Source organism: Gouania willdenowi, chromosome 9, assembly GCF_900634775.1.
Source record: "Gouania willdenowi chromosome 9, fGouWil2.1, whole genome shotgun sequence".
Lineage (NCBI taxonomy): Eukaryota > Metazoa > Chordata > Actinopteri > Blenniiformes > Gobiesocidae > Gouania > Gouania willdenowi.
In genome coordinates this window covers 42,377,607-42,405,009 of record NC_041052.1, presented here as the reverse complement: position 1 = coordinate 42,405,009, position 27,403 = coordinate 42,377,607, and the positions used below count along the sequence as shown (strand labels likewise).

The window sequence follows — 27,403 nt, the reverse complement described above, 5'->3', positions numbered from 1 at the left end:
GCTGTTACATACTTAGCATTGAGTTGCTAGCTGTTACATACTTGGCATTGAGTTGTTAGCGGTTACATAGTTAGCATTGAGTTGCTAGCGGTTACACAGTTAGCATTGAGTTGTTAGCTGTTACATAGTTAGCATTGAGTTGTTAGCTGTTACATAGTTAGCATTGAGTTGCTAGCTGTTACATACTTAGCATTGAGTTGCTAGCTGTTACATAGTTAGCATTGAGGTGCTAGCTGTTACATAGTTAGCATTGAGGTGCTAGCTGTTACATAGTTAGCATTGAGGTGCTAGCTGTTACATTCTTAGCATTGAGGTGCTAGCTGCTACATAGTTAGCATGAGGTGAAAAACCTCAGCTGGAGGCTAGCAGAACTCTGCTGATCCAAAAACTCTTTCTTGCACAATTTTCACACAACTGGGTTTTAGTTTTCCATCCGGTGTGTTTTTTTTTATTTTAACAAAAATGTACGCGCTCAAAGACTCCTCAGTTTCTACCGTTGTAGCCGTGCATCAGTATTATGGGTACACCGAGAAACGCGTGCAATAGTGTGTTAGTTTTTCCTGTAATTAATTAATCGCTATTAACTAGGGATGCAACGATTAATCGTAAGGCAGTTAAAAATCGATTCATAGGTATCACGGTTGATATCGATTTTCTGACAATTGAATCGCGGTATCCTTTTTAACCAGCAGTGGGCGCTATCCGGAAGTGTTGGTGGCGGGCGGAGTCTGCTAATACTTTCTTTCTGGCTGCCTTCTACTCTTAAATATGTTAGTAAATGATTCATTACCCCTTTAGCACCAAAAGAATATCTGTAATATTACTTGAATATCTGTAAAAGTCACGTTTTTCTATTAGCTCTGTCTGCTAGCATAGCATCTCTTCTTCACTGCAAGATATCTGCATGCCAACCGACCACTGGGTTACTAGCGCCCTCTGCTGGTCCAAACAAATATGACGTAAATCAGTGCAATGATGTTTTTTTTTTTTTTTAAAGTCCAATTGTTAAGGCACAAAATACATTTTCAGTTGCACTTTTAAAAGAAAAAGAACTATTATGCAGTTTTGCATTGTAATAGGCTTCATTTTCATTTGTATTATTCCGTTATTTATTTAATTCAAGATTTATTTTTAGTTAAATTGCATTGTTTTGAATAGTTTATCAAGGAATTCTTTTGACAATGAAAAATAAAAGGAAAATAATACAGTATTTTCTAGTTTTTTTCCCAAAAAAAATTGTCTACAGTCCCATTTTGTAAATGAAAAAATCGTGAGAGAATCGTATCGTGAACCTAGTATCGTGAATCAAATCGTATCGGGAGTTAAATGAATCGTTACATCCCTACTATTAACACGTTAAAGTGACATCCCTAATATATATCTATATAAATCTAGGAGTATACTGACAGAAAAAAGGCTCAGACGCCCACCCCATAAATATTAAAACCAATATATTCATTGATTAGGAAGCCTAACAAGGTAACCAATAGATGAGAAACTAATTAGATGATAGATAATATTTATTAGTGTATTTTTTAGCTGATTATACTGTATACATGGGTCAAACTGACACGTTAGCATTAGAGATGCTAACAGAAAACTAACCCTAACACAAGAGGAAGGTTACGTTTTTTTTTTTGCCGGTCACCGTAATCATAATTGAGTTGTATATGAACATAGATAATTGAAGACGTAATTGTAATTGAAAAATGCTGTGCCTCATTGTTGTGAATAAAATGTGTTGATTTGTTTCAGCTGAGGAAGAAGGAGCGTCGCCACATGGAGGCGTTGGCTGAGGAGTGGAGGAGGAGGGACCAGGAGAGAGAAGCTGTGGTGAACAAGAAGGTGAGAAGTATGTACTCATTTACACACACAGACTTTAGGAATGATCATAGATTCACATGTAAACAGCCGATGTTCCTCAGATGAAAGTCTCCTCACTGTCCCCATGACTAAGCACAAAACCTGGGCAGGACAGAGCTTTCTCTGTCGCTGACCCCACCCTGTGGAACTCCCACCCAAGTCACATCCGCAACTGCACCGACCTCCCATCGTTCAAATAACTTCTCAAAACTCACCTGTTTCATTAAGTTTTTAACATTTAACCACCCACCCACTCATGTCTTTTTTATTTACATTTTCTTTAATCACTGTACTTGTTGTTGTTGTTTTTAAGCTGTAAAGTGTCTGAGTCTTTGGAAAAGCATTTTTAAATTAAATCTATTAGGGGCCTAAGCCTGTGGGGCCTGGGGACACATACCCAGCACCAGCGGTGCTAGGAACCCTATTGTTTTTGTTCTGATTTTTATGATATTTACCTTTTATTTTTCTGTTGGTAAATTGGTGCTGCAGGCTAAAGCGTGCAAGGGAGGGTGGTGCAATTTGGAGGGTGGGTCCAGACCCCTCAGCTTACCTCAGATGTCCACCAGCAGGTGTCGCCATAACCAAGGTCAATAGGGGGCGCTGAAAATATGGGAAATTTTACATCTCTTAAATGGCACAACTGATTTTTTACCAAACTTGGTGGGTATGACCTTGGGTCACTCCTGAGGCCGTATCTCAAAGTTAATTATGATTGGTCAAAGTGGGAGTGGCTCATTACAACATGAACAACAAACATTTATTTCAGCTCAAATATTATGTTGAGGGCTGTGAAATTTACTGTGTAGATATAGAAGAGCACACAGACCATTCATACCAAATAATTATAGCACCTAATGGGTGCAAATGTATTTTGGCCTGTAACTTTCACATTTTAAATCACATCTTCCAAAACTTCATATCCACCTGTTCACAGCAAATAACTCGTTGGCCTGTGTCCTGACGCGCGCCTTAAGCCCGTCATCCTTCGTAACGTACTTCCATGGGCTCCGCAGAACCTGGGGGGCGAGTCGCGCGGGAAGACTTGGTCCCCTTTCATAACTGTAAATGTACAGACAAGACAATTTCTAGTAAGTCTGAAACTGTGTTGATGATGTCATACTAATGTATGAGTAGGATGTTAGGATGACATTTACTACATAGCCCTGGCCACCAAAAGCGAGTTATTCCTGTGCTAACTGTGACACGTCCTCTTAAAACATGAAAAGTCTCAATCAATCAATGCGCAGAAAAAGATCAAGATTTTTGACTTTTTGTATTCTGTTAATAAATAGTAAGGACAATGTTTTCCACATTACATCACATTTTCATATGGATCAAGTCTTTGCTCTGTGTGTGTGCGTGTGCGTGTGTGTGCGTAGGAGGTGGAATATAACCGCCTAGAAGAGCAGCTTCAGAACACACTGGCAGATCTGGAGAGACGAGAGAAACATCTGGTGGAGGCTGAACTGGAGGTCGTACCAATGTTTACCACCACTGATCATCTACACATTGTGTGAACCAACATCAACCAGCCACTAGGGCAGTGGTTTATAGTTTTTTTTTTTTTTGGATCATGACCCCAATTTTATGTCACAAATTTCTGGCAACCCCAAACATTTTTTAGGTTTAGGTGTTTGATCACGTTTGTTGTACTGTGTTACAAAAACATATATATATATATAGCTAGGATTTATATTTGAGAAAGCGAAATAGAATAGTTGTTTAACCTCTTCAGCCCCGGCCACTTTTATTCAAAAATCACAGACCCATAACAATAACGTTTTTCTAAGCTTCTACATGACCTACATGTCTAATTTTTGTTCAGATTGAAGTAGCACTCTTAGTGGTTACAGATAATGTTTCATTTTGGAAATATATGATACTGAGTGACAATAAACCATGTTTTAAATACAGAAATTTGTAGTCCTCCCCCCAAAAAACCTTGAGATTTACATCAAATATAAAGCCAGTTCTCATTATCGAAGGCTCCAAAAGCAGATATAATTGAACTAATGTATGGACATCAACTGAAGCAAGTTTGGTGTTGTGTTGTAATTTAAAAAGAATATTTAAAAATGTAAAAGAAAAATAAATGAGTTTTTTAAAAATCATTAATTACTAGACATTTCAGGCCAAACCCATTTAAATTCCATGGCAACCCCAAGGTTGAAAAACACTGCACAAGGGTTTACAGAGAACATATTGAAGAGAACTTATGACATCCAGGCTTGGAGTAATGGAACCACGGAGAAGAAGCAACTCCTTATAAAGATAAAGATAACCACACTTTGATAAGCACTGCTGTAGAGGAAGTTTGATGTGTATTTATGTGTGTGTGTTTGTGTGTGTAGACCAAAAGGCTTCAGAGAGAGCTGCGTGCTGAACATGTTCTGGCCCAGAGGGAGCTGCAGGAGAGCAGCAGGAGGAAACAGCAGGAGTGTGACCACAGGGTGGCCCTGGAGAAGGACAAGGTCCACATGATGGAGGAGGAGCGTGCTCGTCTGCTGCAGCAGGTGGACGTCTCCCGCACAGCATCCCTAACCCTGTGATGGGGAGTCAAATAGTTGCTGGTTGTTAACTCTCTTTTTTCTGTTTGTGTTGTGCAGATCACTGACGGCGTTTCTCGCTACAAACAGTTGGAGAAAGAGTTTTTACTGTACAGAGAACAGCAGAACATCAGACCAGAGTTCAGACTGCAGACAGAGATCAACCTGCTCACGTTAGAGAAGGTAACGTAGCAGATGTTTCATAAGCACTCATAGTGGCATCCCCAGTGTAGGGATGTAACCCCCAGTTTCCACTGGGTGCGGCTCCGCTGCGTTACGTCACCGCCGCGTCACCAGAGCTGATAGGTTTCCACTTTAGTCTGTGTATTAATTTCCACCATGTCCACCTTCACAGATGTGGTAGTCCGGTGCCCTCCACCAGATATACGCAGGGCTTCTATTTCTGGTGGACACCGGAGCACAACGCATCAATCAGCACAGAGCAAATGAAGCTAAACAGGAAATTAAGCATGTATTCTGCAATAAAATATCGGGTTACTTTTCAAAATAAAACACTTCAGATTATATTTCAAGTAAATACATCACCAAAATGTCATAACTCACTGTAAACTGCAGCAACTTTGATTTAGTTCATGTTTTACTGGTTTTACAGTTTTATCTCTTCTCTGTTGGCTGTTGATAAAAAATGTGTCTATGACAAATCCAGAGTCCAACCTTCTTGTTCTCCTTCGTTAGGAACACTGACCTGTTTATCTGTTTATTGTTGAGTTTATAACACATACATTTAACTGCGTTCTTGCGCGATTATATAAATATCGTGAGAACTGCTCTGTCTCGTGATGTCACAGTCGTGTACACAATCCAAAGAATATCCAAAATAATTTTTTAAATCATGTTTTTTAACTAAAAAAACATTAAATTTTGCTAACATCTGCAGAGCATGTAAACTCAGTCATCAGACCTTGTTAAACTACCTCACTCAATGCATTTTAGCTTTATTTTCATCAAACATACTGGGCACTTCAATAGATGTTTGTCAAACCCATTTTGGTTCAGGGGCCAAAGATGGACCAGTTTGATCTGAAGTGGTCCACAGGTTTTAGGTTGTGGAAAAAGAGCTTTTTTAACATCAATATCAGTCCCTGTAGGATTTTCACTTTACAACTTGATTTCGTAACCAATTTTTGTGTTATTTAGAGGAATTTTCTGGAATTGTTTGTGAGAAATGTCAAGATTTATGGAAAAAGTTAGTCTTTTCCACAATTTAGAATTTAAAATGACTGCAATTCTAGTGATATAATCATGGGAAAACAGTGAGCTCCTAAAAATATGGATGAGTTTAACTAAAAATGTGAACTTGATTATTTACAACTGGATTATTTGGGAATAACAATAATTTTTATTTTCTACTGTCTCCTGTGGGCCAAATTGGATGCTCTAAAGGGCCAGATTTGGCCCCTGGGCTTTGAGTATTTCATGTGTGATGTATGTGGTTAGTTTTTATTACATAATTTAAGAACTTAACACAATGAGAATCTGTTGTAGACGTAAAGATGTGATGAAAAAGGTGGCATATGAGGTGATTGTGATGTTTTTGGTTGATTTCTCAGGTGGAGCTGGAGAGGAAGCTGGAGTCGACCATGAAGTCAAAGCTTCACTACAAACAGCAGTGGGGGCGGGCCTTAAAGGAGCTGGCCCATTTCAAACAGGTACTGGTTTATGTTATTTATCATTTCTTTACTACCTTAAGACTGAAAAGATTAAAGAACAGCTATAGTAATGAGCCGCAGTTAATTATTTAAACATCCAGCAGATTATACAAGGTCAGTTAGCATTTAACTTCATCCAAAGCCAAAACATTTATACATGTTTATTTTTTTGTTTTGTAAATGAGGAGAAGATGTTAAGAGATGTCCCTAGTTTTTCCTCGTTCATCTGTTGTGCTGTTTTTGTTTTTTTTTTAATTAAACCGAATAAGAATTCTACATAAATGGTCTGAAAACTAAATAATTTTTTAATCAGATCATTTTCAACAAAAGCTGTTGCATAAATATCTTCTAATGTTTTTCCAGAAAAGCTTTTTCAGCAAGTTCATGTGGGACGTTCTGCAGGTCGTCCAACAGATGGCTCCACAGTTTTAAAAACATGTGGAAGTCACAGTTAGTTTTTAAATGGTGCATTAATGTCCTCACAGGTACAGAACAGTGACTGTGGGAGGGGGAGGGGGGTTATTATACATTACAGCAGGGGGTCTCAAACCTTTGTGTATTTCCTACTTTGAACAAAGGTCATCTTTAAAGCCCCACCTCCACCCACTGCTCCCCCTCCCAAGTGTCCTCCCTAATAATCCTGGCAATTATTGAGTGATAATAATAATGGTAAATGGTAAATGGACTTGATTTATATAGAGCTTTATCACCACACTGAAACAGTCTCAAAGCTTTACATATCAGCTCATTCACCCAATCACTCTCACATTCACACACCAGTGGGACAGGACTGACATGCAAGGCGCTAGTCGACCACTGAGAGCAACTTAGGGTTCAGTGTCTTGCCCAAGGACACTTCGACACAAAGTCAGGTACTGGGATCGAACCCCCAACCTCTCGATCAGAAGACGACCCACTACCACCTGAGCCACGGTCGCCCATAATGAATAAATCAACAATCACAAACTAAATCAAACTAATTACCTGCAAAAATAAATATATATATATATATGTAAAAGTGGAGTTATCAAAAATACAGGAAATAACCAAACATTTTTACATACAATCTGTCTGACGCCATAAATCCAGGACAAAGGTAGCTTTCATATTTTCTTATTAGATATATTGTTATAATAAATCATTATTTTTACACTTTAGTTCCTGGTCCATATCTAGTGCAGTGTAATAATGTAATGCTGTTTTAATTTCTGCTACATTTTTAGGTTATCATTATTACTTTATTTGTGTGTTTAGTGTTAATGATTTTTATTTATTTAAGAAGATTAGCATGAAGTGAAAATGTCCTCCTGTTTGTCACGCCCACCAGTCATACCTCCATTCACCACCAGGGGGCTGCGCCCCACACTTTAAGGAGCACTGGATTGCAGCTACAAGTTTTGCTTACAGTAGTTAAACAAATAATTATTTATCAGCACACTCAGGTTGAGGCTTTTGTTTTTGTAAAATAAAGAACTTATTACCTTTATTCAACCACATGACTTTATAATCACAATTTAAGAAACATACAATGAATAGTAGATGTAAAACCTTGTAAACACAAACAATATCTAATAATATAATTATATAAATGTATAATATTTGTCACTAATTTGAACCATCTAAAAACCAAAAGCAGAAATTCACATGACGTCATCAATGTGTGCTGCTTCGGATGCGAGAGTAAAGTTTACAGCTGTTATTTTATTTATTTATTTTTAAAGCTTAAGTTTTATCAATATTTCATTTATGTTGTGTTTTAAGGCCTGAGGCCAGTGAGTCTGATGACTTTTATTTTGAAGCAGGAGGTCGTTTTATTTTACGGCGCTTGTTTTGACAAGTGAGACTGTTAGATTTTGCTGAGTCATGACCAATGATGATACGTCACTATGAGACCTGAGGATGTTCTAACATCTACACTGTACTGGTGTCCTGTAAGGTGTGTTCTCAAACTGTTTAGGTTCTAGTCCCCATTTTTCTTATTTATGAATCCAAGTCCCCCCTTATGTGTGACTACAACATTTTACTCAGAATTCTGTGAAAAGACGTCTACAGATCATAATAATGGAATGAATGAGTGACAACACACATGTTAAAGTGTGAAATAAACAGTATTTAGTGCAGTGGTTCACAACCTATTTTGGATTGAGGCCCTATTTTGATTTCAATCATTTCTGTCGGCCCCAAAGACATTTTTTTTCTAGAATTAGTTTTTGATTATTTCTGAGCTCAGATATTTTTACTGTATTTTAGTTCAAATAGATTCACAAAGTGAAAGTATAGAAATACAGTTGTTTAGGATTGTGTTTGAATTAAAAAAAACTATTTGAATTTTTCTGAAATTTCAGGTGACACCACTTAAACTCCAGGTGACACCACATGGGGCCTCGACCCCAAGGTTGAAAAACACTGATTTAGTAGCTCCTGAATAGATTTATTTCAATAGTTTTGATCATTTTTGACCAACACTGACACTATATTTGTTAATTTTCCATTTTCTCTCTCTCTTTCTCTCGAGTACCCCCTGTAGTGCCATCATGTACCCCTAGGGGTACACGTACCCCCATTTGAGAAACACTGAATTAAATACACTTCTTCTCCCAGTTAAATATGAATGGACAGTGTTATGGTCTCATTTGACTGAGAACTTCTGATTTTCCTCCTCTTCCACCTCATCATCCTCTAAAACTCTCAACATTTATCGTTCTTACTTTTTTAATAATCTCTCTCATGATTAAAACCTTTATTTCTCCCTAACCAGCGCTGTCCCAGCCTCTATTTGCCCCCCCCCCCCCCCCCTCCCTCTATATGAACCATATCAATGCAAAGAAAACACACAGTGATTTATGCAGCTCTAAGGGGCCTCGCTGACCACCTATTAATCACTCAGGGGATTTTGTTGAGCAATAACCAAACTAGGCGGTAACAACTCACATGTCACACTCTTACTTTTCCTCATGTGTTTATACGACTATTCCCTCTCAGCACTCACTGCTTTTTTACAGCTGCTGCTTGTTTGATTTCTCTGCTATTTATTCTCTACTCTCAGCGCCTCGCATGGCGTGCTGTTTAGCTCACGGCGGCTCATAAAAATTCTTGTGTGAGGAATAATGTGCTTTGCTACACAGGAGGACTAATAACTCTCTGAGGTTGAAGGATTAGATCAGAGGAACAGCTCCATCCCTGTGAGCTCAAAATATTGGGACAAGAAGCTTCAGTTATTTTTCCAAAGGCAAAAATATTAAGACAGAGAGATTAAAGGTGGTGTTAGCATGCTACACGTCGACATCACAGACTATAAGGACTGCTAATGCTTGGCTTATGGAACCAAAGCTTAAATAGAGCTGATAGTGTTGAGTCAAAGCAACTATTAAAAGATATTTACACTATAATTTCTCTGCCTTTTAACCCTAACCCTGAAGGAATATAGAATGACATTTTTTTACTGAAATGTGTCAAAGTTCCATGTGTGTGTAAAACTTTTACGTGTACCTAGGGCAGGGATATATGGCCATTTTTTATGACAATATAAATTTGCGATAACTATATAAGTGACGATATAATCGATGCTAGACAAAATACTTAAAAACTTTGTTTTAGGGCTGGGTGATATGAACCAAAACTCATATCTCGATGTGTGTTATAAATCTAGTTAATTTGAATTCAGATGAAGTCTGGCCACTTTAGGCTTTTTCTCTTAAAAGGGACAGCATGTGTGAGTGAGTTTTGTAGTGTAGCTTGTTTAGGTGAAGGTCTGTGTTATAATGCATATAATCCATCTGTGATTTTTTTTATGGTCCTAAACAAGTATTTTAAAACAAAATAAGCTAATATATACATATATATTTTATTTTTTATTTTTTATTTATTCAGTTTATTTCCGACATGGTTACATTCACTTTTTTTTTTTACATTTTTTTGTACATGCCGAAAAAGGAGACGAGAGAAGCAGTTTGCTTATCTGGGTCCCGTCCCCTGTTTTACCATCGCAGATTTACATGGGTTTACATATCTCATATATATATATATATATATATATATATATATATATATATATATATAGGTGATATTGTATTTTCTATATACCATTCTTCTATCCATTGGTCCTCTAATAGTTTCAGGCCTGGCCTCAGATTGTCCTTGGCAGTGAGTGTTTAGCGTGTTTGTTGTTGTAGTAATTAGCCCTAAAACAGCCTGTAATACAGACTGCTAATGGTCCACAGAGAGCACAGCCTGTGTCAACACTGTGTGAGTGTGAGAGAAACGTTCTAGAAGAGGCGTCAGCCGTGTGAAAATACACGCTTGTTATTTTTCTCCGTCTAGAATCGGCCAGGTTTGGTTCTGCTCTGTATCACCACGGCTAGCATGATGTTAGCGTTAGCTTCCCACAGCACAACAACTACAGCTTCTCTCCTTTACATCGTCAGCATCTATTCTTTGGTCCGACTTGACTACAAACTCTAGATCTGGGTTTTTCAACCTTGTTGTCGAGACCCCATGTTGGGTCGCCATTTTTTTTACTTGACATCAAAAATGAATTCTACTAATCCTTGATATATAACTTTGGATGTTTTAGCGCAAGACTTTAAATCATATTTAAATCATTTCATCATAGTAGGTAGTATATACTATAGTGTATAGTAGACAGTATATACAATAGTGTATAGTAGACAGTATGTACTATTGTGTATAGTAGACAGTATATACTATAGTGTATAGTAGACAGTATATACTCTAGTGTATAGTAGACAGTATATACAATAGTGTATAGTAGACAGTATGTACTATTGTGTATAGTAGACAGTATATACTATAGTATATAGTAGACAGTATGTACTATTGTGTATAGTAGACAGTATATGCTATAGTATGTAGTAGACAGTATGTATTATAGTATGTAGTAGACAGTGTGTACTGTAGTGTATAGTAGACGGTGTGTACTATAGTGTATAGTAGAAGGTGTGTACTATAGTGTATAGTAGACGGTGTGTACTATAGTATATAGTAGATATTATATATTATAGTGTATAGGTGACAGTATGTACTATAGTATATAGTAGACAGTACATACTATAGTATATAGTAGATATTATATATTATAGTGTATAGGTGACAGTATGTACTATAGTATATAGTAGACAGTATATACTATAGTATATAGTAGACAGTATATTCTATAGTATATAGTAGACAGTATGTACTATAGTGTATAGTAGACAGTATATACTATAGTCTATAGTAGACAGTATATACTATAGTCTATAGTAGACAGTATGTACAATAGTGTATAGTAGACAGTATATACAATAGTGTATAGTAGACAGTATATACTATAGTCTATAGTAGACAGTATGTACTATAGTGTATAGTAGACAGTATGTACTATAGTGTATAGTAGACAGTATATTCTATAGTGTATAGTAGACAGTTTGTACTATAGTATATAGTAGACAGTATATTTTATAGTGTATAGTAGACAGTATGTACTATAGTGTATAGTAGACAGTATATTCTATAGTGTATAGTAGACAGTATATACTATAGTTTATAGTAGACAGTATGTACTATAGTGTATAGTAGACAGTATATTCTATAGTGTATAGTAGACAGTATATTCTATAGTGTATAGTAGACAGTATGTACTATAGTATATAGTAGACAGTATGTACTATAGTGTATAGTAGACAGTATATACTATAGTCTATAGTAGACAGTATATACTATAGTCTATAGTAGACAGTATGTACAATAGTGTATAGTAGACAGTATATTCTATAGTGTATAGTAGACAGTATGTACTATAGTATATAGTAGACAGTATGTACTATAGTGTATAGTAGACAGTATGTACTATAGTATATAGTAGACAGTATGTACTATAGTGTATAGTAGACAGTATATACTATAGTTTATAGTAGACAGTATATACTATAGTCTATAGTAGACAGTATGTACAATAGTGTATAGTAGACAGTATATACTATAGTGTATAGTAGACAGTATATTCTATAGTGTATAGTAGACAGTATATTCTATAGTGTATAGTAGACAGTATGTACTATAGTGTATAGTAGACAGTATGTACTATAGTATATAGTAGACAGTATGTACAATAGTATATAGTAGACAGTATGTACAATAGTATATAGTAGACAGTATATACTATAGTCTATAGTAGACAGTATGTACTATAGTCTATAGTAGACAGTATATTTTATAGTATATTGTAGACAGTATGTACTATAGTTTATAGTAGACAGTATGTACTATAGTATATAGTAGACAGTATATTCTATAGTGTATAGTAGACAGTATATTCTATAGTGTATAGTAGACAGTTTGTACTATAGTATATAGTAGACAGTATGTACTATAGTATATAGTAGACAGTATGTACTATAGTATATAGTAGACAGTATATTCTATAGTGTATAGTAGACAGTTTGTACTATAGTATATAGTAGACAGTATGTACTATAGTCTATAGTAGACAGTATATTTTATAGTATATTGTAGACAGTATGTACTATAGTATATAGTAGACAGTATGTACTATAGTATATAGTAGACAGTATATTCTATAGTGTATAGTAGACAGTATATTCTATAGTGTATAGTAGACAGTTTGTACTATAGTATATAGTAGACAGTATATTTTATAGTATATTGTAGACAGTATGTACTATAGTATATAGTAGACAGTATGTACTATAGTATATATTAGACAGTATGTAGTATGTAGTACGTTAGTACGTTAGTTGAAAAATCAAGACTGAGGCTGTGTTAGAAATGTTCAGACGTTACCAGACAATGTCAGAGAATAAAACTTTACTGTTTTGCTGAAACGTGCGTTCAGATGCCAACAAACTGTTATTATTAATAACAACGAGTGCAGTTGGTGATAAATTTATCTTCTACACATTTTGTGTCCCTGAGAAAAATTGCAAGTATTCACTGAAAGACAAACAGTGTGATGATGAGAACGTAATATAAATGTCATAATGTAGTATATCTCTCAGCTGCTCAGACCCACAGAGTGAGTGTGGGGGGGGGGGGGGGGGGGAAGCACTCATAACGTCCAACTAATCTCTGATATTAGAACCTTCTGTCAAACACACTCAAGCTATTTTTAGCGTTTGTTAGCCACATTCATCTGGATCTGACGACAAATGGATTAGTTGGATTAGGAAACATGTACTTTATAATAAAAACACTTTAAGTGTGTTATATTCTGTTATTATAAAGGCTTTTTATTCCATTGATGAAGGTCTACAGTGGTGGTTCCAAACCTTTTTGGGTTGTGACCACATTTTGATATCACAAACTTTTGGTGACCTCAGAGACACTTTTTTCTTCTTTTATAATTTGTTTTTGGTCGTGACGTCTAAATGAGTATGTAGCGTTTTCTTTACATTAGATGGTATGAAAAATACTGTATGTGAGAAATACCAGGATGTATACTATATGGGGACATTTTTTAAGTATGCACGGTGGGCACACTAGTCACACTCAACCGTCCCATGATGCATTGGGAGCTGAATGTAAAAAGGTGTGCGTACGTGTGTGTGTGTGTGCGTGCAGCGTGAGCAGGAGAAGACGATGATTCTCCTGGAGAAACAACAATCAGAGCTGGAGGCGATGAGGCTGCGTTGTGTCGCTAATGAGGAGAAGGAGGAGGTTCTAAAGGACAGGAAGGAGCTGGACAACCTCAGGAATCACCTTAACAGGTAATATTTATATTATAGGTACTGTATAAATAGAGGAAATGTGTTATTGTTTTCATTGGGGGCGTGGCTCCTAGAGTAGTTAAGACACAATCAGTAACAGCAGCCCCGCCCCCACAGCACTGCACAGTTCCACATGGAGCTGTCAATCAATGCTCCTCCATTTGATAGGAGGGGGCGTAGCCAACAGTGACTGATTTGATCTCAGCCAATAGAAACATTGTATTGTAATAGCAGCGTTCAACCCATAGAGGGCAGTCACTCTGATATTTACTGTTAAATACACACTTCTTCTCACCATTGTCTCATTTTAGAGAAATATTAAAAACTTTACAATGTTTAAACATGTCTGCCTCATCTATAAATAAATATTACTAATAAGTATTGCACTGGTGTTCATTAATGTGCTCCGTCATCTTCAAATATACAAATAACGTAAAGTAAAAACACTGAATTTAAATAGGATCAATAAACTACGTGAGTTCATACCTGATCAGATACTGTATGTATTCAGCAGAAAAAAGTGGTTTTAGGATGAAGACATTTTAATTTCTATACTCTGGTTCTCTCATGGTGTGTGTGATGATGTCATAGCTGGACTGGGACGATAATTCAACACTGGTATTTTATTTTCTATTCAGACCATCAATACATTGATTATATCAATACATTGATAATGTATTGACATTATCACTACATTATCACTTCATTATCACTTCGTTATCAATACATTATCACTTCGTTATCAATACGTTATCAATACATTATCACTGCATTATCAATACATTATCACTTCATTATCAATACATTATCACTACATTATCACTGCATTATCAATACATTATCACTTCATTATCAATACATTATCACTGCATTATCAATACATTATCACTTCATTATCAATACATTATCACTACATTATCACTGCATTATCAATACATTATCACTTCATTATCAATACATTATCACTGCATTATCAATACATTATCACTTCATTATCAATACATTATCAATACATTATCACTGCATTATCAATACATTATCACTTCATTATCAATACATTATCAATACATTATCACTACATTATCAATACATTATCACTGCATTATCACTTCATTATCAATACATTATCACTACATTATCACTGCATTATCAATACATTATCACTTCATTATCAATACATTATCAATACATTATCACTACATTATCAATACATTATCACTTCATTATCAATACATTATCAATACATTATCAATACATTATCACTTCATTATCAATTATCAATACATTATCACTTCATTATCAATACATTATCAATACATTATCAATGCATTATCACTGCATTATCAATACATTATCACTTCATTATCAATACATTATCAATACATTATCACTACATTATCAATACATTATCACTTCATTATCAATACATTATCAATACATTATCACTACATTATCAATACATTATCACTTCATTATCACTTCATTATCAATACATTATCAATACATTATCACTTCATTATCACTTCATTATCAATACATTATCACTTCATTATCACTTCATTATCAATACGTTATCAATACATTATCAATACATTATCACTTCATTATCAATACATTATCAATACATTATCACTTCATTATCAATACATTATCAATACATTATCAATATTATCTCTTTATTATCAATACGTTATCAATACATTATCACTTCATTATCAATACATTATCACTACATTATCAATACATTATCACTTCATTATCAATACATTATCACTACATTATCAATACATTATCACTTCATTATCAATACATTATCAATACATTATCACTTCATTATCACTTCATTATCAATACATTATCAATACATTATCACTTCATTATCACTTCATTATCAATACGTTATCAATACATTATCAATACATTATCACTTCATTATCAATACATTATCACTTCATTATCAATACATTATCAATACATTATCACTTCATTATCAATACATTATCAATACATTATCAATATTATCTCTTTATTATCAATACGTTATCAATACATTATCACTTCATTATCAATACATTATCACTTCATTATCAATACATTATCAATACGTTATCAATACATTATCACTTCATTATCACTTCATTATCAATACATTATCACTACATTATCAATACATTATCACTTCATTATCAATACATTATCACTTCATTATCAATACATTATCAATACATTATCACTACATTATCAATATGTTATCAATACATTATCACTTCATTATCACTTCATTATCAATACATTATCAATACATTATCAATATTATCTCTTTATTATCAATACGTTATCAATACATTATCACTTCATTATCAATACATTATCACTTCATTATCACTTCATTATCAATACGTTATCAATACATTATCAATACATTATCACTACATTATCAATACATTATCAATACATTATCAATACATTATCACTTCATTATCACTTCATTATCAATACGTTATCAATACATTATCAATACATTATCAATACATTATCACTTCATTATCACTTCATTATCACTTCATTATCAATACATTATCACTACATTATCAATACATTATCAATATTATCTCTTTATTATCAATACGTTATCAATACATTATCACTTCATTATCACTTCATTATCAATACATTATCACTACATTATCAATACATTATCACTTCATTATCAATACATTATCAATACATTATCACTACATTATCAATACGTTATCAATACGTTATCAATACATTATCACTTCATTATCACTTCATTATCAATACATTATCAATATTATCTCTTTATTATCAATACATTATCACTTCATTATCAATACATTATCACTTCATTATCAATACATTATCAATATTATCTCTTTATTATCAATACATTATCACTTCATTATCAATACATTATCACTTCATTATCAATACATTATCACTTCATTATCAATACATTATCAATACGTAATCAATACATTATTTAGAAGCTGTTAAGTCATTGATTTTCAACATGTGGTTCTTAATGTTTTCATATTAATTATTTTTCCACCAAAAAACCTTAAAATAATAAACTTTTATTTTTTTATTTTTTTTTCCATTTTTGCCTCTCGTGACATTTTTTCACATTTTATTTACATTTTGTCAATAAATCTTTTTTTTTCTTATTTTTTGACACTTTTATCCTATTTTTGTCCTTTTTTAATTATTTTATCTGAATAATCTAACTTAATAAATACCTTTTGTTTCCTTTGTTCTTTATGTTTTGATTCTTTTTACTATTTTTTGCCACATTTTGCTCATTGAATTCTACACTTTGCCATTTTTGTCTGTTTTTGGCTCATTTTAGTCACTTTACACTCTTTTCTTGCCACATTTTTGCCACTTTTGGACCATTTTTGCCACTTGTTACCATGTGTTCCATCACTCGCTCGTTAAAAAACAAAAACGTAGCGATCGTACCCACTGCAGGTCGATGTCCACCCCTGAATGATGTTTAATAGAGATTTTTATGTATTAACAGGTTAAAGGAGCAGAACCGTTCAGACCCCACCCACTCAGACCCCGCCCCTAACCCAGCTGGTCTGAGTCAGAAGGTTTGTGCTGACTCAGCATACGTGAGTCGCCTCCTGGAGGAGAGAGACACCCTGCTGAGGACGGGGGTGTACACCCACCAGGACCGTATCATAGCAGAGCTGAACAGACAGATCCATGACATCACACACAGCGGAGACCTCTGATTGGCTCTGAGTCATGTGACTGGATCTACAGAGATTATTATTTATTTATCCTTATTTTTCCTTTATGTGTTAATATTTAGATTTTCTTTCTCACTCTTTGTGTCTTAAAATAAAATAAAATCAAATCTCATCTAATACGTGGAAAACAAAGCCAACCAATCGTGTTCCTTTTGTTGAACCATCATCAGTTATTGATTAGGTAAAATATTGATCCCAGTTTCTTTTGCTCAAATACAAATCTTTAAAGTTCTAAAGCCTGATAATGTTTGTAAACAACTATTAAACATTTCTCACAAACAAATGTTTGATACAAATAATATTATCAAGTCAAATTATCATTATGGTAATTAGATTTTAAATCACAGCTTTTTCTGATGAGACATTTTATTTAATGTAACATGACATCAGAGTGTGATGTCATCAGAGTGTGATGTCATGTTACGCTGAAGGTGTGTTTTAATGTTTTACTACTTTGAGGACGTCCTGTTCAGCAGGAAACACTTTAGTTTATGTTTAAACAAAGTTTCATTATTTTAATTCCAGCAACTTTGTTCTGTATTTTTATAAATAATAATTTGATGTTAAGGTTTCATTTATTCAGACACTTTTAAGGAAAAGTACTTTGATCTCCTGACATGTTTCGACTGCCAACTGTCAGTCTTCCTCAGAGGCATCTGCTAATCACTTCCATGTGTCCTTATGAGTTATTTCATAAAGAAAGCATCAAAGCATCGACTCATGCTTTTCACGTGTCTTTTCCTTTGATGGGTTCTTTCAGGGCGTGGCCAACCTGAGTGTTTTGTTGCACTGACCACGCCCCCTTGGTATGTTGGTCACGCCCACAAATAACTCATAAGGCCACATTAAAGAGATCACTAGATGCCTCTGAGGAAGACTGACAGTTGGCAGTCGAAACATGTCAGGAGATCAAAGTGAATTTCCTCGAAAAAAAAAAGTTTAATAAATAAAACCTTAACATAAAATGTTTGTATTTTTGGGGGATTTTTTAAACGTATGAATGTAATGCGTAGCTGACATGTAGTAAAGTTTGTTATTCTCAGGTTGTTTTTTTCTACACACTGCAAACACACAACCAGTCTAGGCTCCACATACAGCTAAAGATGCTAGCGCGCTACGCTAGCTAAGGATGTTCCGTTCACATTAACCTGTGATCATTGGTTCTATACCTGTTTAAAGCTGCTGTTTGTCATGAAATAAAACATGTTTATGGTTGTTTGTTTGTCAGCAGGTGGCGCCGTAACCTCAGAGATCTACTGTATTTATTTACTATGATTTTATCAGATTTCTTTGTTTGACTGGGATTCACATTGTGTTTAATAAATGTGTGTTTGTTCTCCAGAATGAAGCTCATTGTTCTTTAATGAAGAGAAAAGTGTTGAAAATGAAGATATTGATTATTATTTGGTGTCTGTCGGGTCCATAAATGATAAATGTTTATTTCGAGGCTAAACATGTGAGTTTGTTGATTCTACACCATTTCTCCCAGAAAAGGTTACAATTGCATTGAAAAAAACACACAAAAAATCAGAAAAAAAGAGACAAAATTTACATAATTTTACACAAGATTAAAAAAAATGGACGGTAAATAAAAGCTGGTACCATTATAAATAATTTTGATTCAAGCATGTGACGCTCATTTAAACCATTTTTTGAAATTAGTTTATTTCCTTTATGGGTATTGAAAAAACACAAAAAAAGCAGAATTAACATTATTTTACGCAAATGAGCATCACATGCTTGAAATAAAAAAATATTTATCCTCAGTTTTAAAAATGGTGTTATATATTTTGTCCGATAATTTTGTGTAAAACAATGTAAATCTTGGCTTTTTTTTAATTCTGCTTTTTTGTGTTTTTTTCAATGCACATAAAGGAAATAAACACGTGTAGGCGACTAAAACATTTGGAATTGTAACTATTTCTAGGATAAATGTATTTTTGTTCATAACTGTACGTAGAAATGCTCAGATTCAGAAATTCTTGGACCTTAAAGAGCAGACAGAGTATTTTTTGTGTTTTTTCTTCCATAAAACTCAGACACAGGTTCTTTTACTGTGAAACGTTAACCGTTGATGTTGAAAACTTTAGTTTGATGACAGATGGATGAAAACAAACTGCTTTGTTTCATCATCACAGTGAAGATAAATGCTCTTCACTGTGGTTTTCTCACAGACTTTTTCTCCTGTTTGTTCCACATGTTTCCATTTAGAGCAAAAAAAGATCCTTTACGTCTTCACGTCTGATTGGTTTTGAAAGTGTGACCTCGTGTCTACCTAATATACCTCACAGGAACAGGAAATTCCAACTCAAACAAACCATTAAACAGTTAAACACTAGAGCTGGGAAACGATGCTGATGTCTCACTCAAAGACTAATAATTTATATTTCCCTCATTTGTTGTCGCTTCTGATCAACGCCTGATTAGTACAGTAAGTTATAAGATAATTTCAAACGCCTCAAAACTACTGCACAAATATAATACACATACTTAAAATGAGCAAAGATTGCAGAAAGGCAAAAATTACATGAATCAAAAATTGAAAAATCAAATTTTCAAAGATTTGAAAAAATAAAAATTTAGTTAGGACCATCATTAGACCCTAAAGACAACTGCAAATACAATGCACATACTTAAGAAAACAGTAAGGCCCCAAAAAAGACGAAAATTGCATGTTTTTAAAAATTTTCAAAAAACAAAAATTTAATTAAAACCATCATTAGACTGTAAAAACTACTAAATATATAATATAATATAAAAATCACCCAAAATCTTTGAATATTTTTCAAAGATTTTTGAATGTTTCTAAAACATTTTAAAACAACTACTGCGAATATAAGGTTCATACTTAAAATGAACTCAGATTGCTGAAAAGCAAAATAATGGAAAAGATCAGAGGAAAGGTTTTAATAAAGCTTTTATTTTTATTTATTTATTTTTTAATTAAAAAAAAAAAAAAGAATTAAAACCATCATTAGACCCTAAATACTTCTGCAAATATAATACACATAAATAAACAGGGGTAAAAAAGCAGCAAGGCACAAAAAATTGCAAAAATCCAAAACACACCCAAAATAGAATAGAATTAAATAGAATAAAATATCCTTTTATTGTCCTTGTACAGGGTACAACGAAATTTGAGTACAACTCCAAGGTGCCAGTGAGAGAAGAAAATCAAAGGTAAGGATATAGTAAGGCATATTTTTCAAAGATTTCAAAAAATAAAAACTTGGTTAGGACCATAATTAGACCTTAAAAACTACTGCAAATATAATGCACAAACTTAAAATGGGATAAGAAAGCAGTAAGGCACAAAAAATGACAAAAATAAATAAACACCAAAAATCAGAAGTAAGGCATATTTTTCAAAATTTTCCAAAAATTAAAATTGAGTTAAGACCATCATTAGACCGTAAAAACTACTAAATATAAAATGCACATACTTAAAATTAGCTCATATTTCTGAAAATCAAAAAAATGCCCAAATTAAAAAATCACCCAAATTCTAAGGCATGAGTAAGGAATATTTTCCAAATTTTTAAAAAAAATTGAGTTGAGACCATAATTAGACCCAAAAAACTATTGCAAATATAATACACATACTTAAATTTAGCTCAGATAGCTGAAAAGCAAAAAATGACATAAATCACCGAAAATCTGAGGTAAGATTTAAGTAAGGCATTTTTTTTTTTTTTTTTTTTAAAAAAAAAAAAAAAAAGAAAAAAGAAAATTGAGTTAAAAACATCATTAGACCTTAAAAACTACTGCAAATATAATGCACATACTTAAAAGAGGATAAAAAAGCAGTAAGGCACAAAAAATGACAAAAATCCAAAAAACACCCAAAATCGGAGGTAAGGCATAGTTTTCAAAATTTTCAAAAAAATTGAGTTAAGATTATCATTAGACTCTAAAAAACTACTGCAAATATAAGGCACATACTTAAAATGAACTCAGATTGCTGAATAGCATAAATTGGAAGTAAGGTTTTAGTAAAGCGTTTTTGTAATTAAAAAAAAAAAAAAAAATGAGTTAAAACCATAGTTAGACCTTATATATTTCTGCAAATATAATGCACATAAATAAACAGGGGTAAAAAAGCAGCAAGGGTCAGTTTGTCCCATGTCTTAAATCAGCTGTAAAATACACTAATAAATATGATCTATTATTTAATTAATTTCTCATCTCTTGGTGACCATGTTAGGCTTCCTAATCAATGACAATATTGGTTTTAATATTTTTGGTGTGGGTGTCAGAGGGTTTTTTCTGTCTGTATACTCCTAGATTTATGCTGTAACACGGTTGGCCAGGTTTGTGTTTCATTACATTGTAATTGACAGTTTCTATTCAATTGCATGCAATTACAAAGTCAATTTTCTGAACTCAATCACAATTCAATTTCCAATACATCAACAACAGAAGTTTCCAATTACAATTACAATTATAATTACACCATCATTATAGTGAATTATCAATTACGTTATTATTATTATTATTATTATTATTATTATTATTATTATTATTATTATTATAATGGAACCCAACCCTGGCTGCTATAGAAGCTCTTATTTTGATAGGGCAACACACTTTGTTGTAAGTAGATGAAACTATAGCACACATAAACATTGTCATATTATTATAATTCAAACTATGTAAATGGTTCTGGTTTTTCCTCCTCGTGTCTGTTTTTTTGCACTTTTTCAAACAAATGAAACTCCATCTCTCCTCTTGGTCTGTTTGTTTGTCTTCTTTTACATTAACCACTTCAAACTATCATAACCATAATCTCATTACATGAAACATAATCTGCTTCACATGTTTGTCACAGTAGAAAAAAAAGAAAAACCTGAAAAACTCCTGACGTGCGCTGGTTTCTGCGCCCTCCAGGTTTGGATGTGGTTCCCACAGAGAAAAAACAGATGTGATTGATGTCTAAAAGCACACAATGTTTGTTTTTGTGAATTTGTTTGAGTCCCTCAGGAATAATGTGAAGAATCGGACAGAAGAGCTCGACTCAGAGAGCGGAGGTCAAGTATTACCAGGAACTATAACGTCAGCTGCTGATTGGCTGGCTGTGCCTACTAACAATAATACAGAAAAACACATAAATGAATGTATACATTTTATATAAAACATCTGCACTAGTATAGACACTGACCTGCTCTTTCACAATAATGGAGCTATTTGATCTTTATGTCTGTTCAAATTAAAAGATCAAAAGCTTGAAAGGACTGCTGTGCTCCACTCGCTAACGCTAACACACGCCAACACACGCTAACACACGCTAACACACACTAACACACGCCAACACACACTAACACACGTTAACACACGTTAACACACACTAACACACGCTAACACACGCTAACACACGTTAACACACACTAACACACGCTAACACACGTTAACACACGCTAACACACGCTAACACACGCTAACACACACTAACACACGCTAACACACGCTAACACACGCTAACACACACTAACACACGTTAACACACGCTAACACACACTAACACACGCTAACACACGTTAACACACACTAACACACGCTAACACACGCCAACACACGCTAACACACACTAACACACACTAACACACACTAACACACGCTAACGTCCTAAACGTTCCACTGCCAGAATTCATTTCTTCTTTTCCCAGAGTGCATACTGGTTCCTCGTCAGGGCCGTAGAACCACATTTTAGGCCCTGGGAACAAAAACATCTTGTTGGGCACCGACTCTAAGTTATGTACTCTTATTTTTTTTGCCCTGAAACTATTCTAATATTCTATCATTATTATATAAGATTTCTTTTTTCATATTGCCTAAAGAAGAAGATGTGTGTGTTTTAAAGCTCAAGAATTGAGTAAACAGTTAATTTTTCACTGTCTCTCCCTCTCCTTTATTTCCTGGTTTTCCTTTGTTGAGTAAAGACATGGTTTCCTGCTGCTGTCTATCTCTCGCTCCTTGTCACATCCACAGCTCAGACTACCTGTTACATGAGGGTCGTACCATTCTCTCTGTTTTAAAGGGGGTGGTAGCTAGGATGCTGATGCAGCATGAATAATTGTTCTCAGTGCAAAACTGTGCTTAACAACCAGAATATTTTCACACAGGGCCCTTTTTGTTACATTAAAAATAATCTAAAAATGTGTAAAATGCATTTTTGTACATATACATAAAACAGACTTCTGAGGGCCCTCTCTACCTTGGGCCCTGGGTTCTCAGTACCCTTTACGCCCCTAGTCCGACACCCATGGTCCTCGTCTGCATGGTAAGCTACACATGCATGTGATTAATCAGAACAGATTGGGTTCCATTGTTTTCTGGTCCAGTTGAACCAGTTCCATGTTCTATAGTTGGACTCACAGCAAAGTGGATCAAACAAACTGGACAGATTTCATTCACATCTGCCTTTGAGTGCCAGTCATTTTTTCAGGTCCATTTTTTAAATTTTGTGTAAAATAATGTAAATGTTTGCTCCTTTCTTATGATTTTTTGTGTTTTTGTTTATTCACATGAAGGAAAAAGACGTGTGTATACCAAAAAATATTTGTAACTGCAACTATTTCTCGAAGAAATTGTGTATTTTCTGGAAAAATTCCAGGGGTGCAAATACTTTTGTCCATGACTGTACGTCTAAATGCTCAGATTCAGGAATTCTGGAACCTTCAAGTAGAGACGACCAGCATTAGCATATTTTATATTAGACATGATAAAGATCCAAGGTTTACACAAAAAGTGGAACTGAATTATTGTTGAAATAAAACCTTTTATTAATAATAATAATAATAATAATAATAATAATAATAATAGTTTAGTGTAGGGGTAAGTTAGTGTGAAGGGACAGTGTTTGATGAGCCAATCAGAAGTCGTCACCTTTAGGGTTCTTTAGTTGACTAAATCATCTAGTTTTAAAACATGGAAATCATTTTGATCATCACTGCCCGTTTTTTAAAAAGTAATCAGCTCTGATTCTGATTAACCGATTGGATCAAATCTTGAAAATTTGTTTTTCAAAAGAAAAATCAGATTATGTAATCGGATTAGATAACATAATCCACCCTTGGTTTTGATCTGGATCAAACCTTTAGTTTGGGTTTTTCACAAGTTTGATTAAACTGATCCTTCAGAAATGTGGATTTAAGGCTCAAAATGTGGAAGAAGTTTGGCCTCATAAAATAATCCCTAAACAGCTCAATATTGACCACAAATAATATATTTAATTCTGTCACTAATTTATGTTTATTCATCACAATAAAAAATATTGTTGTTTTGTTTTTATTGAATTTTTCAGTGATGCATGAAATGACAAAACAGGAAAATAAAGCAATGACGTCACTGCTTTTTAAAATCCAGAACAAATCCAAATTAGAAATAGTGTCTAACTGTTGTTGCACGTTCTGTTTGCTTGTTCTGGTTCTGGATCAGATTGATCTAATCTGATGTTGATTTGAAAAACGGCTCAAAAGTAAAATGAATAATGTGATCATGGATAGAAAAAAGTTTAAATGTTTTCAAAAGGTTTAATCTGGATCAAATTTGTCCAGATTTGTAATTTTTTTTTTAATATATATTATATTATGAAGAAATAAAACCAGAGTGTGGGTCTGGACTAAAAGATTTAAATCTGCATCTTAACGTGGTTGATGGGACAATGGCTTTAGAGCTGATTATATAAATAGACGTAGAGGAGTTGGAAAAAGTCAAAGTGAATTCATATGTGAGCCTCTAAACAATGATGAGCATTTCAATGGTTGCCTTTGTTCTGACTCCGTCTGTCCATCGTCACTGAGCGGCCACGACTGTGTCTTCACCTCAAACTAAAATAAAGAAATAAAGTTAAAACCCAACCTTTAATTAGAGACACATTTTATTTTCCATAACACAGTTGTCATAGGAATGATTTTTGACAGAATATGGAATCACGTGACTGTGTTCATAGATTTCACTCTGGTTTAATGTTGGCAGCTGCCACTGTTCATCAAAATAATGCAATGGAACTGATGCTGATTATTATTATTATTTTATGAGATCAGTGTGTGACTGCAGGTCTATGGAACTCATTCCTATTCCATTTTTAAAGCAAATTTTTTACATCAAAATCATACTTTGAATTCCAAAACCAGCATGCTTTTTTATTCTGAACAAAATTAAAAAACTTCATAATAAAATAATTCAGTGTCAAAAAATTCACCTGCAAAAAATTCAGTCAAAAACAATTTAGAAAACAACCAAGGAAAAGCAATAGATCCCCTCCTCAAATATCCAACGTCCAGCCAATCAACTTATGTTTCATAGGTCATGTGACACTGACGCAGAAAGAAAAAGTAACGATGTCGGCCAATAGGAGCGATGGAGCTTCGGTAAAATTGTTTACGTCATTTGAGTTTGTAAGAATTAGCGATATTTGACATGAATTATTAAACAATATATGTCTGCACTGAAAAAAGCATCAGGAATAAAAAGAACATGCCAGAAATTCAATGCTTTTGAAATTCAATGTCTGATTTTGATGGTAAAGTAATTCTGCTTTAGAAATAAACTCTGATGTCAGATTTACTTCCATACAGGTCACATGGTTAATGCTGAGGTCACATGGTTAATGCTGAGGGTAGAGATGGTAATAAGTACAGATCATTGGGCATCTCACATGTGACATTCAATGTTTGTTCAAGGACACTTTATTAACCTTTTAGGACACGTGTCAAACTCAAGGCCCGGGGGCCAAATACAGTCCTTTAGACCATCCAATTGGGCCTGCAGGAGAAAGTAAAAAAGGCAGAAAAAAAGATGAATTATTGTGAAAATTACCAAATCATTCAGTTGTAGATATCTCCGCTCATCCAAATACACAAATTCAATGAAATTCCACAGTATTTGGAGGATTACAAAGTTTCCATTTTTTCACGACATGACTGCAGTCATTTCCTGAAATTATTTCTCAGAATCTCCTGAAATAATCAAAAAAATTGTCACAAAATCAATTAAATTTAAAATAGAAAATCCTGCAGGGACTGATATGTGTCACTCATTGCTATTGGATACTTTATGTCAGCGATTCTCAACTGGTGGGTTGGGACCCAAAAGTAAGTGTCGGACCTGTACTGGGTGGGTCACAAACAGCTGGTCAATAATAAAAAAAATACTTAATGTCTCTCATGTTGGACTATTCTTTTATTTTGAAAGAAACATTTCTTTTGACAGGCATGCTGTGAAATACATGTTGCACAGGAAAAAATATAGATTTATGTTTTAATAAAGGTTTTATGCGTGTTTTCAACAGGTATTTTTTAAAACTAAATTTGGTTAACTGAATTCTAAACAAAAAAAAGAAATGTGATTTAATGACCGCGGCAAAATGTGGGTCCCAGGGTGAGACCAGTGGAGAACCCCTGCTTCATGTATCATTTATATGTCATAGTGCAAACTTTGGGGAAAGTATTGTTGAAATTGCTCGTTTTTCCACCTAAAATCTGTGGCCCACTGAAGATCAAACTACTTTATTTTTGGCCCCTGAACTAAATTAGTTTGTCACCCCCTGTTTTAGGACATCCTCAGGTCTCAGAGTGAGGTATCAGGAAAACCTCTGTCATCGCTCAGACCAAATGTACTCATGACTCAGCAAAACCTTTTGAAACATGGTATTTTATTTTGAAGAAACCGGAAGTATACATGATGAAGTTGAAAACCCGTTTTTTTCTTTTCTTTTTTAATTAAGATATATTAACATATTGTTTGATTAATAAATACATAGTTAAAGTGAACTGTTGATATATATTAACCTTTAAAAATAAATAGAAAATAACAGCTTTCTA

General features: G+C 33.9%; 1 protein-coding gene across 2 annotated transcripts in view; it reads left to right on the top strand.

Annotated features, from left to right (window-relative positions):
• cep120 (centrosomal protein 120) overlaps positions 1 to 18,737 on the top strand; it is a 29,109-nt gene extending 10,372 nt beyond the window's left edge. The window contains exons 12-18 of one of the 2 annotated variants that reach the window (XM_028457764.1): positions 1,756 to 1,845; positions 3,243 to 3,374; positions 4,215 to 4,376; positions 4,470 to 4,592; positions 5,981 to 6,079; positions 13,658 to 13,803; positions 17,348 to 18,737. In XM_028457764.1, the coding sequence (XP_028313565.1) occupies positions 1,756 to 1,845; positions 3,243 to 3,374; positions 4,215 to 4,376; positions 4,470 to 4,592; positions 5,981 to 6,079; positions 13,658 to 13,803; positions 17,348 to 17,564 (969 nt within the window). In that variant the 3' untranslated portion in view covers positions 17,565 to 18,737. The remainder of the gene's footprint in view (positions 1 to 1,755; positions 1,846 to 3,242; positions 3,375 to 4,214; positions 4,377 to 4,469; positions 4,593 to 5,980; positions 6,080 to 13,657; positions 13,804 to 17,347) is intronic. The other variant, XM_028457765.1, reaches the window with a different exon arrangement.
• Positions 18,738 to 27,403: the final 8,666 nt, after the last annotated feature.